Source organism: Strongylocentrotus purpuratus, unplaced genomic scaffold (genome assembly GCF_000002235.5).
Source record: "Strongylocentrotus purpuratus isolate Spur 01 unplaced genomic scaffold, Spur_5.0 spur5_scaffold_2, whole genome shotgun sequence".
Classification (NCBI taxonomy): Eukaryota; Metazoa; Echinodermata; class Echinoidea; order Camarodonta; family Strongylocentrotidae; genus Strongylocentrotus; species Strongylocentrotus purpuratus.
In genome coordinates, this window is record NW_022145605.1 from 20010669 (window position 1) to 20025170 (window position 14502).

General features: G+C 38.2%; 1 protein-coding gene across 1 annotated transcript; it reads right to left on the bottom strand.

Moving 5' to 3' along the window:
* Positions 1 to 1491: 1491 nt before the first annotated feature.
* LOC588157 (60S ribosomal protein L23a) lies at positions 1492 to 7517 on the bottom strand. Its single transcript, XM_030991923.1, has 5 exons — positions 7454 to 7517; positions 5536 to 5645; positions 4302 to 4441; positions 3363 to 3609; positions 1492 to 1599 (listed from the first exon to the last, which is right to left on the bottom strand). Exons 1-5 carry the CDS (start codon positions 7476 to 7478, stop codon positions 1585 to 1587), a joined length of 537 nt encoding a protein of 178 aa, XP_030847783.1. The 5' UTR covers positions 7479 to 7517; the 3' UTR covers positions 1492 to 1584.
* Positions 7518 to 14502: the final 6985 nt, after the last annotated feature.

Sequence of the window (14502 nt, forward strand, 5' to 3'; positions counted from 1 at the left end):
TAAATGAAGAATTTATGTAAATCATATATTATTTATTTCATGTTTTATACATCCCTGGTGGAATAAATGTTAATATATATATCAAAAATATAAACATGTTTCAAAAGGAGTTTAATAATGCTCTGTTCGAAGACTAAATAGAAAAGAAATTAACAAAGGAAGGAAAAGAGAAGAATGAAAGAAAGGATGAAAGAAAGAAAGAAAGATGTACCCTCCAAATCCTGTCAAAAGTGTTAACAAACTAGTCTGATTTTGGAAATGTTTTTTTTAAATCCCCATCTCAGAAGCCAGGGAGATTGAATTTCAGTCATAAAAACTAAGTAATTTGGGCATGTATTGTGAGCAAATGATTGATACCTACGCTACTTTGAGCATGAAGTAAGACATTTATTAATTCTTAAGAAAATTGTCAACACATTCTATTAACCCAGAATTTGTAATCGATCACTCTTTAGCTTTTCACCCCCTTCTCTCTTTCCCTTTCTTTCTATAAATCTCTTTGCTTTCTCTCACGTCTCTGTACATCTTCCATTGATCCTTGCTCTCTCATCTCCTTTTCTGCTCCTGATAATCCCCTCTTCTCTTTCTCTCTACCCCCATTTTCCACTCTATTCCCTTCTTTCTCTCTACTTCACTACAAGACACTACACACTCTCCCGTCTCTCCCTTTAAATCTCTTTGCTCTCTCCCGTCTCTATACATCTTTTTTCTGCCCCGATATACTCATCTCTTGTCTTTCACTCTATTCCCGTCTTCCTTCTCTCCCCTCTCTTACCGTCCGTCTCTCTTCTTCACTACAAGACATTACACACTCTCATGTCTCTGTATACAGCTTCGTTCAATCCTCGTTCTCGTCTTTTTTTTTGCCCCCGATACTCCCCACTTCTCTTTCTCTACACCTCAATATTCAATCTATTCCTTTCTTTCTTCTTCCCCTCTCTTTCTTTAAGAGTTGCAATTGCTTTTCATCGGTCTCAACTTTAATGAAAACAGTCAAGTTCTGGGAAAGATGAAAGCTAATTTGTTTAGCTTGATCACTATATTAACATTAGCGTGGAAGAATATGATAGAATGGATATCCACTAAAAAGGATGGTTCTTCATATGCCCTTAGATTAAAAATAAGACAAGAAATATCTTGTCGTATTTTTATTCTGATGAAATATCTTCAGTGTGTGGTCCATACTTTCATGCCACATGTTTGTGTAGTCCCATTTACACATTTCAGTGTATAGTGCCCGAGACTTTTAATAAGACAAGGCCACTTTTGATGTTTTTCACAGTATACCACAATACTCAAGTACTACATGTTCAATCTTATCCAATCACCTTCTTTCGCAATGCAATCACATGACCAGGACTCAACCTTATCTGTAACTCAACATTGACATCAATTGCAACTCCCTCCATCAGAGGTTTAAAAAAACACACACCGAAAAACACATAGATTTGTATACCGACACAAGACAACAAAACACAAATCAATGCATCATTTGTTACCTATATACACTGTTTATTTTCTTAACAGTGCCAATGATCGTAATGCTACTGTCTCCTTTCACAAACCTGAGGCTGGTACGGCTGTTTAGATGATACCAATCTATCAAAAAAACAGAAAAATGGGAGAAAAAGAATACACAAATTAAATGGGTTATCTCTTAATGGCCTTGTTATGTAAGAATCGTACCCAATAAATATTAATTGGTTCACAAGAGCAGAAGATATCATCAGAAGAATCTTGTTTAATATGAAATGACCCCGGGCCTATTATCACGTTTAACAAGAGAACTTCATTAAGGTGCACTAATATTCAATGTCAGAAAATATCAATATGCGATTTTTGAACTGGAGATGTCTTTCATTTCTCCACAAAAACAAGAACAAAACATTTTGCTGATGGCACTTCTGCCTAAGAGAATAGGTCTAGGTCTTTCAGTGCTTGATATTGTCTTTGAGAAGCATTCAAGTCAGTTGGTTTGCTTCTCTTCTTTCCATTTTTCCATTTTCTTTCATTTTGCTGCACTTTGTAGCCATTTTCCATGGTAACGATACACCTTGTGGATGTGTTGTGGTATAGTGGTTCATTCACTTGACTCTCCATCCAAAGGTCGAGGGTTTGATACCAGCCCAGGACTCACATTTGGTGGCATGACCTGAAACCTCCTTAACCACTCTCCACTCAGGTGTAAATGAGTAACAGATATGCCAGGGCACTTCATATTTGGCCGCCAGCTATGACTCATTTTGGAGGACATTATACGGAGTGGACATGTGCACTATGAAGGAAGTTCATGGGGCGTTGGGTGCCTGTAATCCAGCTAACAATAGAAGTTACAAACTGATTCAGCCAAGGACGCAATTTGAAACAGAGTCATGTCTTTCGAATCGTGGCGTTGAACGTCGGTCCCCAGACGTAAATAATCATATCTAATTGATAAACGTCTGTAAAACCCAATACACACACACATTACTACCTTGTTTTCAGCCATGTGATTTCGTGTGCAATCACATAGTTCTTTATTATATACCTCACTTAAGAAATCCAGCCATCTGATTGGTCGAAATTGCATTCATAAACTTCAACTATTTCTGTAAAATTCCCAGTAACCATGGTTAAAACAGTTCTATAATCCCAGTAACCATGGTTATTGGGAAAATAGTTCAGTCTCCATGGTTACCCCATAGGTCTACATGTTAAAAAATGGTCTGAGCGATCGAGGATACCGTACGTGTGCAAAGAATTGGTCGGTAATTTCAATACAATTGAATCTCGATCGATCTTACCGACAATTTTATCTTGCATTGTTGACATGAAGACGAAAATAAACTTCCAAAAACAAAAAAAACAACATCTGCCGATAGATCTTGATCTAAATTTGTGCCAATATGCATTGCAAAAGTAAAAGAAGGGCCTGTTTAATGGAGCAGCCGCGAAGCATCCACCACGCGAAGCCGTTTTCAATCCATTTTAATGTATATATAAGAAAAAACTTATATGTATGGTAACAGAGCGCGATAGCCGAGCGGTTTAAGGCTGTGATTTTAGTTACATCACCTTTTGTACGCAAGAGATCGAATCCCATCTTCGACAAAAGTTTTTTTATTTTTATTTTTTAGTCTATTTTTTGGGGGCATATAAAAGTATTAATGACTGCTTTAATATTCGAGAAATAGTTGTTTTTATACGCTCTCGGGAAGGTTACAATTGGGCTATTGCCCTCGGCACGGCTCGGGTAATAGCACAATTCTAACCTTCCCTTGAGCGTATAAAAACAACCATTTCTCTCAAAGCAGTCATTAATACTATACTATCAACCCTGCCATACGAACAATCCCAAATCTTCAGTTAAAACTCTGGCTCACCTTGTTGGCAACATCCAAGGCATCGTAGTCCGGTGCTAACCTGACGTAGGCCTTCTTCTGTCCATCTGGCCTGATGAGCGTGTTGACCTTGGCCACATCGATGTCGTAGAGCTTCTTGACCGCAGTCTTGACGGCGAACTTGTTTGCCTTGAGGGCAACGATGAAGACGAGGGTGTTGTTCTCCTCGATCTTCTTCATGGCGCTCTCGGTTGTCAGGGGGTACTTGATGGTGCTGAACTGGTCAAGCCTTAGAAATGAATGCGACAATGAAAAAAAAGACTGTGATCAGGGGGGCATTTCACAGAACTTGTCATCAGGGACAAATGACAGTTTTTGTTATAAGCTACTGAAATCCTTGCTTCTGATTGGTTATCAGCAGATTTGTCACTGATTTTTGTAATTTGTCATTGAAAAAAGACTTTGTGAAACAGGTCCCTGAACTTCTTTTCAAAAGTATGCAACACATTCACATAGAAAGGAGATAAGCAACAAGCAATTTGCTTGATCCTTTTGATCTTGTTTCAAATAACAACCCGGATTGTACAGTAGACAGTGTAAACTTACGTTTTTTTTAATAGGGGCCCTTTTTTTATCTGCTGAAATTTAAGTGAGATATCCTCAGTCATTTCCAAATCTTTCTACACAGGTATGAATTTTCAAGAGGCTCTTGTGGAACTTGCCAGAGCTCAACAGCACTCCCCTGGCACATTATCAACTGGCACGTGACCATGACTATGAATTACTGTGAAGAAATGATGTCATTCTATATTCACCCAAACAGACAGTTACAAACATTACGTTGAAAGAACTTTTGGGTCAGGTTGGTTTAATCAGAATGAGTGGGGTATTGAGCAAATTAAAACAAGCGAATGAAACCTAGCATCCCTAAAACATAATTCCTACTTAGATCGCAATGAAGATATTTAAAGTAATTTTTACCTTGGTCTCTTGGGGATACTCTTCCTTGTGTATTTGGGCACACGAGCAGCCTTGTAGGTCTTAGGGCGACGGAAGGTCACCTTGGTGTGGATCTTCCTCTTGCGAGTTGCATGAGTTCCACGCAGGGCAGCTTTCTTAGTCTGTGGATGAAGAGGACAAAAGGAGTTGTTGGAAGATGCACAAAGTAATTCCCATGGAGTGGTGCAATCTAAAACCAAATACAGTCAAACCTGCTTCAGTGACCGCCTGTCTAGAAAGACCACATGTTTTGTTTCCCTTGAAAATGGCTTCTCATTGAAACATGTAAAAGGAACCTGTCTACAAAGACCACTTTTTGTGTTTCCCTTGGGCGGTTGCTATAGACAGGTTTGACAGTGCTTTAGTGACCACCTGTCTACAAAGACCACATGTTATGTTTCCCTTGAAAATGGCTTCTCAATGAACCATGTACTAAAGGTACGTGTCTACAAAGACCACTTTTTGTGTTTCCCTTAAGTGGTCACTAAAGACAGGTTTGACTGTACTTGCATTAGGTGCATGATGTAAAAAATATTTTCTTAGGATCTCCAGAGTTTTAAAATACAATCCAAAGTGCGCTTCATATTCATTTAGCAGTATCCCAACTGAAGCAAATGAACCTGAATGCATCTCTCTTGTACCAGCATTGTAAAACCCAGCCAACATTCTAATGTTATGATAGCATGTAAATCAAGCTAATAGTCTTTGACCATAAGCAAAAGAAGTGGTCCCATATGTTCTAATGATGCGCTTTGCCAGTGACCTCAATGTTTGTTAGTTTATTGGTCTAAATAGCTCAATTACTCAATGATAAATGATTTACTTTCAGCCAACTACCCTTCTTAAATCCTTTTTCATCACCATAATTCAATATGACCTGAAATATAAACTGGACATAACTAGTTGTGACAATAACATTCCTTAAACTGATTCCCATTACCAAGATATTTGGGTGCAGCCATCCAAAACATGCGATTTCCCCCCCAATGTTTTATTTTATTTAATCATTCTTGAGCAAGAACAAACCAATAGATTTAAACAAAGTACATGTTGTGACATATCGGTAAAACAAACATGGTTACATCAGTTACACATGTCTCCATTTATCAAGTTATATAACAAATTTATTGCATTTGATAGAAAGAACCTACTCAACAGTATGAAATCTCTCTTGCTTTGAGTTTGACACATTAAGAACATAAACATTTATGCTTACCTTGAGAGCATCTTGCTTGGCCTTGGCCTTGGCTTTGGCCTCTGCACGGGCCTCGACCTTGGCAGCAGATTCTCGCACGGCTGGGCCCTTCTTGCCAGCCCTTCGCTGAGCTGCAAGTCAAAGAAATCAAAACAAGCCATGTTAATTTTTTGATTTCATCTTGTACGTAAAACAAGATGGTGTATAGGTTCACTTTAGTACATGAAGGAAAAATCATGAATATAAAGTAAATTACATTGATGCAACAACTGTAGTTATTTCTATACTTCCTTGAAATACAAAAAGCCCTTCAACTTTCGTAAATATATTGTATTTTTGTCTTCTTACTTTGTAATTGCAGCATGACATTCTTAAAGTAAACTAGAGGTTTACAAGTACTTGCACAGGATCAAGGCACATTGAGAACTCCTTTCAAATTTTCTACCTCGTAAAATTTGCTTTCCTAAAATTGCATCTTCTCGTTTGTAGCTGTGCCAAATTTACATATAAATTCCTTAAGGGAAAAATTTGTTCAAGAAATGTTCTGACGACAAGGCAATTATTGATAGACTATAGATGTACAATTTTACAAATGTCCATCGCCACCATCCCTCTCTCTCGTCTCTGTGCATCTCGTTCTCTGTCAAACTTTACAGAATCAACATTAGAGGTCTAGATCTAGATTCTAGATTGTTTTGCCTCACTTTTCTCTCTAATTTGAAATAGATCTAGACCTTCATCAGTCTAAGCCATATTTGACAATAACATGTCTTTGAGTTTGAAGAAGAGACACTTTCCAGATTTCTTTTGTTTGAAACTTCCTGATATTTCTCAAAATCAAATACCCCAACTAGGAAAGGAACCTATTACTAATAGTAGGGTGTCTGAACGATTTTTCAATTTTCAATTTGGGATCGTTTTTCACCATTTTTGTTTGATATTGGAATAACAAATGTAATCAGAATAATACCTTTCAAATTTCAAGACTCACCGATGTTTCTATCAAAAGATACAGCCCCTCAAAAATTGTGCAATATTCATAGCATTTTGGTCAGAATGGACAGAAAAGTGGTTCACGCAGAGTTATAATTTCTGCTCAAAAGCTGCACAGCTAATGCACAGCACGATATGCAAAGTGTGGAGCAAGGGTATTTTCAAACTGTTGTAACAAATGATCCCTTGGGACTAGAGAAAAAATAAGTGCATGGATATATTCTTTACAGCTGGCCCAACTTATCCCTCGGGGGAGCAGTTCGTGAAATTGGTAAATCTCCGAGTTACCATGGAAACAATGTTTAAATCGCTGTTTTGAGCAAGATATTTTTAGAATTCCGGGGGTGGCCCCCTATGGGGAATATGGAGAAAAACCTGCTCTTTCATATGACACCACATTTATTGAGTTTCACCTTCAGGATCATTTGTTATAAAGGTTTGAATTTCAAATTTTTCATAAAACCATTGACCAATTTTGCTTGGTCGCGCAATGCATGTAGACCACATAGGGATGTGTGCAATCTCTATGGGAAAGATTTTAGCACACAACATCGGGTGCGCGATCAGACACCCTAAATACTAATTTTCTAGGACATTTTGTTCGAGTATGAGAAACCAAAGATCGAATATCACATTTCCTAATATTTGCAAAATCTCCCCGAACTGTGGTCACCCCTTCAGCTCATGTGCATGCACACTACTGTAGGGTCTACACACGTTTTACGTGCACATGTACCGCGATACCGAGCACCCAAGATCACGCACACACTCACGACTTCAACTAATTGCATATAAAGGTTAATTTTACACAGAAGGCGTCATTTTCATGAATAAAAACAAGACTTATCAAATGCTCAAACAGTTTACATTTAGTTTGATTTCTGTGGCTTTCAGTAAAAATCTTTATTTTATCCATTTATTATCATGGAAATTCATCGATAAATACCGTCGGTTCTCGACTTAGGAGCCATGTTGAACGAAAAAGGACGAACCAATTTGAAGATTGAGTAGCATCAGAAAAATAAAAACAAATGTAATACTTTTCTGTTGTAAAACATCATTCAGTAAATATATTTAAACTTTTGGATTATTTTTTACAGAAAATGTTCATCCTGCTTTTTTTTTTTTCCCCAGCTCATTCTTTGATTTTTAAAATATTTTATCATCTTCAAAGCTTGCAGTCTGTGAGCATGATTGCATCTGCGCCATAGTATCAGCGCACGCTGGTTATCTCCATTGACTTGTATGTGACATAGATTGGGGATGCTTCCTGTATGATGTCGCCGCTATCTATTATCCGCCATGTTAGCTCCCCCAAATGAGATTTTACACACAGTGGAACATAATAAATTTATTATTAAAAAAAAAAAAAATGGAATAGCATACTATCAATAATAAAGGGTCAAATTCACTGGCTGAAAGAGAATCTTTTTTTACATGAAAAATGATACCAATTAGGGGATTAACAAATTCATTGGTAGAGAAGTCGTTTTAAAGAGCATTTTGTAACGCAAGGTATAGGAGTTCAAATTTGTCCACTAACAATTTAACTGCGTTTTCAACATCCTTATTATTTGTTAGTGTTTAACAATTCAATAAATAGTGTGGCGGACACGATTTCGCCACCTTGGCTTGACACGGAATATTTGTCAGGATGCCCCGTGTCGGCCAGGCGCTCTCCGTCCGTTTGGACAAAATATATGCCCGTAGCTTAATGGCTGGAGTTATTAACTGCTCACACCAAAGAGATTCGATCATACACAGTATGTCCTCCGTAGGAGGACTAGAGGGCCAACTAAAATCGTGACCTTTGACATTCCATAGGTTTTGCATTGGATGCATTATGGGGGTTTTGTCCGATTTGAACGACGGTTTTGGAGGGTCAATGAATATTCATGAGCAATGACGTAAAAAATACGCCAACTACTGTTTGTTGATTGGCCATCGACAAAATGTTTTATGTATTAGATCATGCATAAAACATTTTTTGCATTCCCAGAATTCCCTACGATTTGACCACGAAAATGGCGGTTGTATGAACTGCAACTTTCAAGTTATTCAATTACGAACAATGAAACATTTTTCTTTTAAGTGAATTTCTATTATAATAGAAGTTTGTCAAGTACATCTCAGTGAAGCAGAAAATCTTCAGGCGAACATTGACATCGAAGTGATACCCTATGATATCAAGAAAAGTAAGTAAAGATCCATTTTGTGTGAAGGTCTCTGAAATGATTGTGATGTGTTCGTCATTGCAGTGAGGGGCTCTCCGCATTGTCACAACGTATTACCCGGTTAACCCCCTACCCCATCCTCTTTTCTTTCTTCTGACCAAAGAATATTAACTGATTGAATGAACTCTAATATAAGCCATCGACGGTAATATTTTTAGAAACAATCAGGATTTTACCGTAGGTTATTTCATTAGAGCACATCTCATAATTTTAAGTTCAGTTCATAGCTTGATTACCGATAGTAATCGGTCGTAGATGTGGACCTGTTGTTGACTGCGCAAATGGCTCATTGCTAGTCCAAGCCGACGAGATCTCGTCGAGCGGTTTATGGTTTTCAATTCGCCGGTGCCAGCCGGCTGTAACACTCCACCAAGAAGCGACTGCGTTTCCTGAGCTGGCGTGGCTATAACTTTACAGTGTGTTACTGTAAAGCCTAGACCTCTAGGCTAGTATAGATCTACATAGTCTAGCCTCGTTAGCCTCTGATTTGGGTAGGGTCGGCTCCTCTCTTGACTTTAGCCGACCCTACCCAAATCAGAGGCTAACGAACGAAAGAGACAGAAAAATTCGGGCTAAGGCTAAGCAGAGCCTAGGCTAGGCTAGGTCTACCGTCTAGTCTAGATCTAGCACTTAACTAAGTACAGCATTTAACCCCGCATCTACTAGATCTAGGCCTAGATCTAGGGCAAGATTCTAGGCCTAGGCCTAATGCATTCTAATAAAAAAAGACTAAATAAATGCCTGGTTTAGGTGGGTCAATGTGGAAGTTATGGAGGGGGGGGGGGGGGGGGTGCACAATCATTCTGTGCCCCCTTATTCAGATGTGGCATAGGGACAGGTCTACATCTAGGTCTAAAGCCCCCTAGTAGGGTCTACTAATAATATTAAAAATAAACACCTAAGTTGAACTCTGGCAAGGTATGTTTGTATGAAATTCGAAAAAATTCAGGCTGTATAATCTAAGCCCATGCGAACACCGCACTCGACTATATACAAAGATTTGGGGAACTGTCATCTTGTGTTGCATTATATCTTGTAATTCTCATTTATTCTCTAGCTGTATTTAGGTGACAAACTATGGTGTTGCTACAGTTTATTTCTCTCAGCATATTAAAAGACACACTCAAAGGCATTTTTTCCTAAATATTACATTATATCTAACAAACTTTTGTTCACAAAAGTCTAGCAAATAATAACTTAAAATAAATTGGAAATTACTTTTAAAATAATTGGAAATACATCTAAACCTTTACTCTTCTCTTTAAAAAAGGCCCTATCACTCAGATAAACATACGTTTATCATTTTTTAGTAAAATTAAAATGCAAGACCTAAAAAAAGTGGGGAGGTACTATTTTTGAAAATCCAATATAATGCAGCAGTTTTAATCTTATTTGATTTCTCTCTTTTTTTTTTTGATTATTCAGGTTGTCCAGAAGGTTTGATACCCAGGCTTCTTTTGTACAAGTCCCTAGTCCACCCTCATCTTGAGAACTGTTCCGGTGTCTGGGATCCCTACAACATCTCAGATGTCCAGGACGCTTCTTCACAATGGGGACCACAAGAGAAGCAGCAGTTTGACTGAGATGATCAGCACCTTTTAGTTGCCTACTATATCTACATCTACAAGGCACTCTGCAAGAAGACTGGGAATGGTGCACAAGATAGTCAATGGTCTCTCCGCTCTTCCTTGAAAATTTTCCCACTGCACTACTTATAGCTATTTGCGCCCTCTATATAGCAAACAATGCCTAATCTGTGCCTGTTGGTCCCCCATGATCCTCTTTTTCTTATATTAATTGAGAGCTGATTTGATGAGATAACTACCTGTCAGTGACCTTGCAGGGTGGTCTTATCCCCCTGGCCAAACTAGTACAGACGGGCTTTAACAAATCACGAGCAGGAAGTACCATGACATGACCCTCCAGTTGCACCAAGCCAGAAGCGACATAGGTAGACAAGTTTGCATTTGCCCAACACTCTGTCCCAAAGTTAATGGAACTGACTTCCAGCAAATACAGTGCATGCTGACAGTCCAGAGAACTGCCAGGGACTACTTCTGAGGCATCTACTCTCCTTATCCCACTTAGAAACAATCTGTCTTCCTCACACCACTTGTAATCTTTAGTATTAGTTCATCTTCGTGATAGGCTACAACGCCTTTTGAAGATTACCAGAAGAAGAAGAAGAAGATATATCGAGGATCATGAAAGTAATCATTTGTTCTTTTAAATGCGTGTACATGTAACATAGTTTTTTGATATTTAATCAAGTTCTGACAACAATATGAGGGATATGCTGAACTGGATAGTAAATTGAAGGGGGGGAGGGGGGATAAAATGATGTAGTTCAATAGTAAGACTGTATTAATATAATTAATATTAATAATAATAACAATATTAAAAATAGTAACAATAATGACAATGATCATGATAATAGCAGTAATAATAATGATAATCCAGGTAGTAGTAAAAACAACAATAGTAATGTCCAATGTTAGATAAAGTACTCATAAAACTCAGTATATACCTGTGCTTTACATAATAAAATAGCATGCTGATATTATTGAATATTTTTTTCTTCAAAATCTACAGTAAATTTTTACAACTGAAAGATTTGAATTCAAGAGACAGCATCCCCCCCCAATCCATTTTTCATCCTTTTGTTGATGTCATGTTGGATTTAAAAAGACTTTATAGAAACAAAATATGTTGATAAATGAGTTCATAAATGTTAATAAATCAGTTAATACTGCTGAATTCTGTTCTTTTCATTTTCTTATTTTGTGAAATATATGTGATGATGCTGGTGATTATGATGATGTAGGCACTCTGTAATGATAATGCTCTATGACTGAGGTGAGATGGAGGCTGATGCAGTCTTGTGTAGAATTGAGTATGGTGTTTGACCTTTTGATGTTTGTTTTTATCTTGCATCAGCGAGATAGATTTAACCATCTTTCCTAATGAGAGAGAAAGCGGAAATGTAACAAGAGAGTGGGCAAGACTAATGAATAAATGCAGTATAAAAAATGGTTTACAATAAAGATGAGGGGGGGGGGGGGGGTTAAATAAAGAATAAGTCGATGCCGAAATGATGAAAGCATAGGTAATTGGGGTAATAGAGCCTATGGAAATGTCACTATTAGAAGGGGTCCCTGTATTGAAAATGTTACTGTTGGGGGGGGGGGGGGGAATTTAAAAAAAAAATCAGTGGCGACGAATGCAAGAATGAAAAGAACGAGACAAAATTGAAATTTCATTGGGGATGGGGCACAATATGAAGATCATTGAAGTCGAGGTGAGAATGATTCAATAATTGGACACTAAAAAATGAAAATATCACTTGTTAAGTGGGCTAAATGATCAGTGCAATTTGTCTGATTTAAAAAAATATTTAAGTTAATAAACGAACAAAAAAAAAGAGGTAAAAAATGAATTGAGTGAAATGGGGTCATTATTTTTGCCTTTTAACTGAACTGAATTTTTAAAAATGTACTTTCCATCCTGGTGACAGTGAAGTTTGTGGCCCCAACTAAGTCAACCATTTAAAAGTCTCCCCCCCCCCCCCCCCCCCCCCCCCCCCCCCCCCCTCCCCACACACACCTTCCCAACTCTGACCTTTGTTCGATATAGTAACGCATGCGCATTGTCTTTTTTTCATTGCGATAATATGCTAATAAGTGGAAAAGAGCTCATGAATATTCAAAATTTTAATTTAAATATTTTGCGCGCTGCGCGCAGTCCAAAATCCCCATTTCGCTGGTGCACTAAAAATTTGTCGTCTTCATAGGCTAATACACGATAAATGGAAGCAGTGTGCACTTTTGACCCTCCAAAATTTCCCCATGGCTAGACGGATGCAGAAGCGGAGTTGAACCCCCCTGGCTCACACGTATCTCAACAATCATTCGTCCATCGACTACAATCGGTCACCTAAACGTCTCGTTCACAGCATCAATCAATTGAGCATCCTTCGAACAATCAATTTCCTTGTCAACACTTGTCACAGGTTCTCGTCCCTTGGTTTCACTGCTCCAGGAAATCAAACCAATCATGATGTGTAGGTTGAAAGTCTTTATTGCGATCCATTCAACAATTGGGTAAACTCAGTACAAGTACGGTGCAAACTATGTGAGACTTAGCTTAGAGATTTAGGCCAGGCCAACTATCAGGCCAACTATCAGGCCAACTATCAGGCCAACTATCAGGCCAACTGTCAGGCCAACTATCAGGCCAACTATCAGGCCAGCCTCGGTGAGGCTGGCCTGTATCGGATACAGTGCAGTGGAAAGCTTTAGATGCACAACCCTAACCATCGTAACAATTTCCCTATACATAAACGTGTAAAAGAACAATTATGTCCTCGTTAGTAAAACAACACTTCAACACAATATTTCTGCTAATCCCATAAAATCTTCACATATAATCTTCAGTATAACCCCTTATTCCTGATTAGATCACTACTATACAAGTAATATCCCCAAAAGAAACATGATAATTGCACCAACATGATCAAAATATGTAATTTATGCTCATTTTCCTTCAGTTTGGTAATTGCTAAATCAACGATGCACCATATTGCTATAGCGCATGCTCGTACAACAGAAAATGCTTAACCTTCGTCCAATACTAAAACACTGATTTGTTACAATAGATACACCGGGCTTTAAAAAAAAGTGTGTGGAATGTATGATGTGTTCAATCGAACGTTTATTGCCCAAACCTCAGGCACTTATTTCTCAAACTACACTCTGATACGCTATTTTCTGCAAGGAGCACTGCCATATTAAAAACGAATGAAATTGTTTCACAAAAATGCATCTAGAAAATACTCAACCATTTTTCTTCTAAAAACTTTTTCTTAGCCACTGATATACCGGTGAAATTTGCCCCGCATCGTTGGCAGTATGTTATAGCTTATAGTTATAAGGGGGGGGGGGGGGCACCGTGTAACTTCAACATGCAAATTACTGCATGGTGGTAATTATTGGTGAAGATGATGATGATTGATATTGTATCATTTTCTTCATTATTATTACAGGTCTTTTATTTTTATCTTGGCCTGACTGGAGTGACTGCACGCCCATTCCTCTACAATTTTCGTTTTATTGGGCATATGTTAAACAGCAAGTAAACGTCGAATAAGTTTTTAAGAGATGATTCGCTCTATAGATCCTTATGGACTTTCTTAGGGGTGGGGGCCCAAATTTGAAATCAATTTGAAATTTAGTGTGCTGAAATATGAAAATCGTAGGGGGGGGGGGGGGTAGTGAGCACTAATATATTTTTTTTCTCGAAAATTTGAAAAATTGCACCCCCCTCTCTTTCTCTCTCTCTCTATCCTTCCTTCTTTGCTGCCTCGCTCACGGATTGCGGGCTATAGTTAATTGGGATCATAATCATTTGTCAATACCAATACAACAACACTGATGGTGTTTATGATGTTATCATTATGTTTGTAAAACACGATCTTTAGGTTTTTCACTATCCTGATGTAGTTTGGGGTTGCTCATAATTGATTAATATTAAAAAAGGAAAAATAGAAAAGAAATGTGGGTGTTGTGGGTGGGGAGTGGAGGGCCTCAGGTGGAGCCTTCAACTTCAGGTGACATCACAGAAGAAAATGCCCTTCCACAGCGCAGAGCCTTTTATCTAGGGGTGTATAGATCAGTGGTTATCTTCCCTGCAACCGGTATCATGCATTGGGATACATAGCGCTGAAATACGTGTGCGCTTCGTATTAGATCTATCCACTGCACTG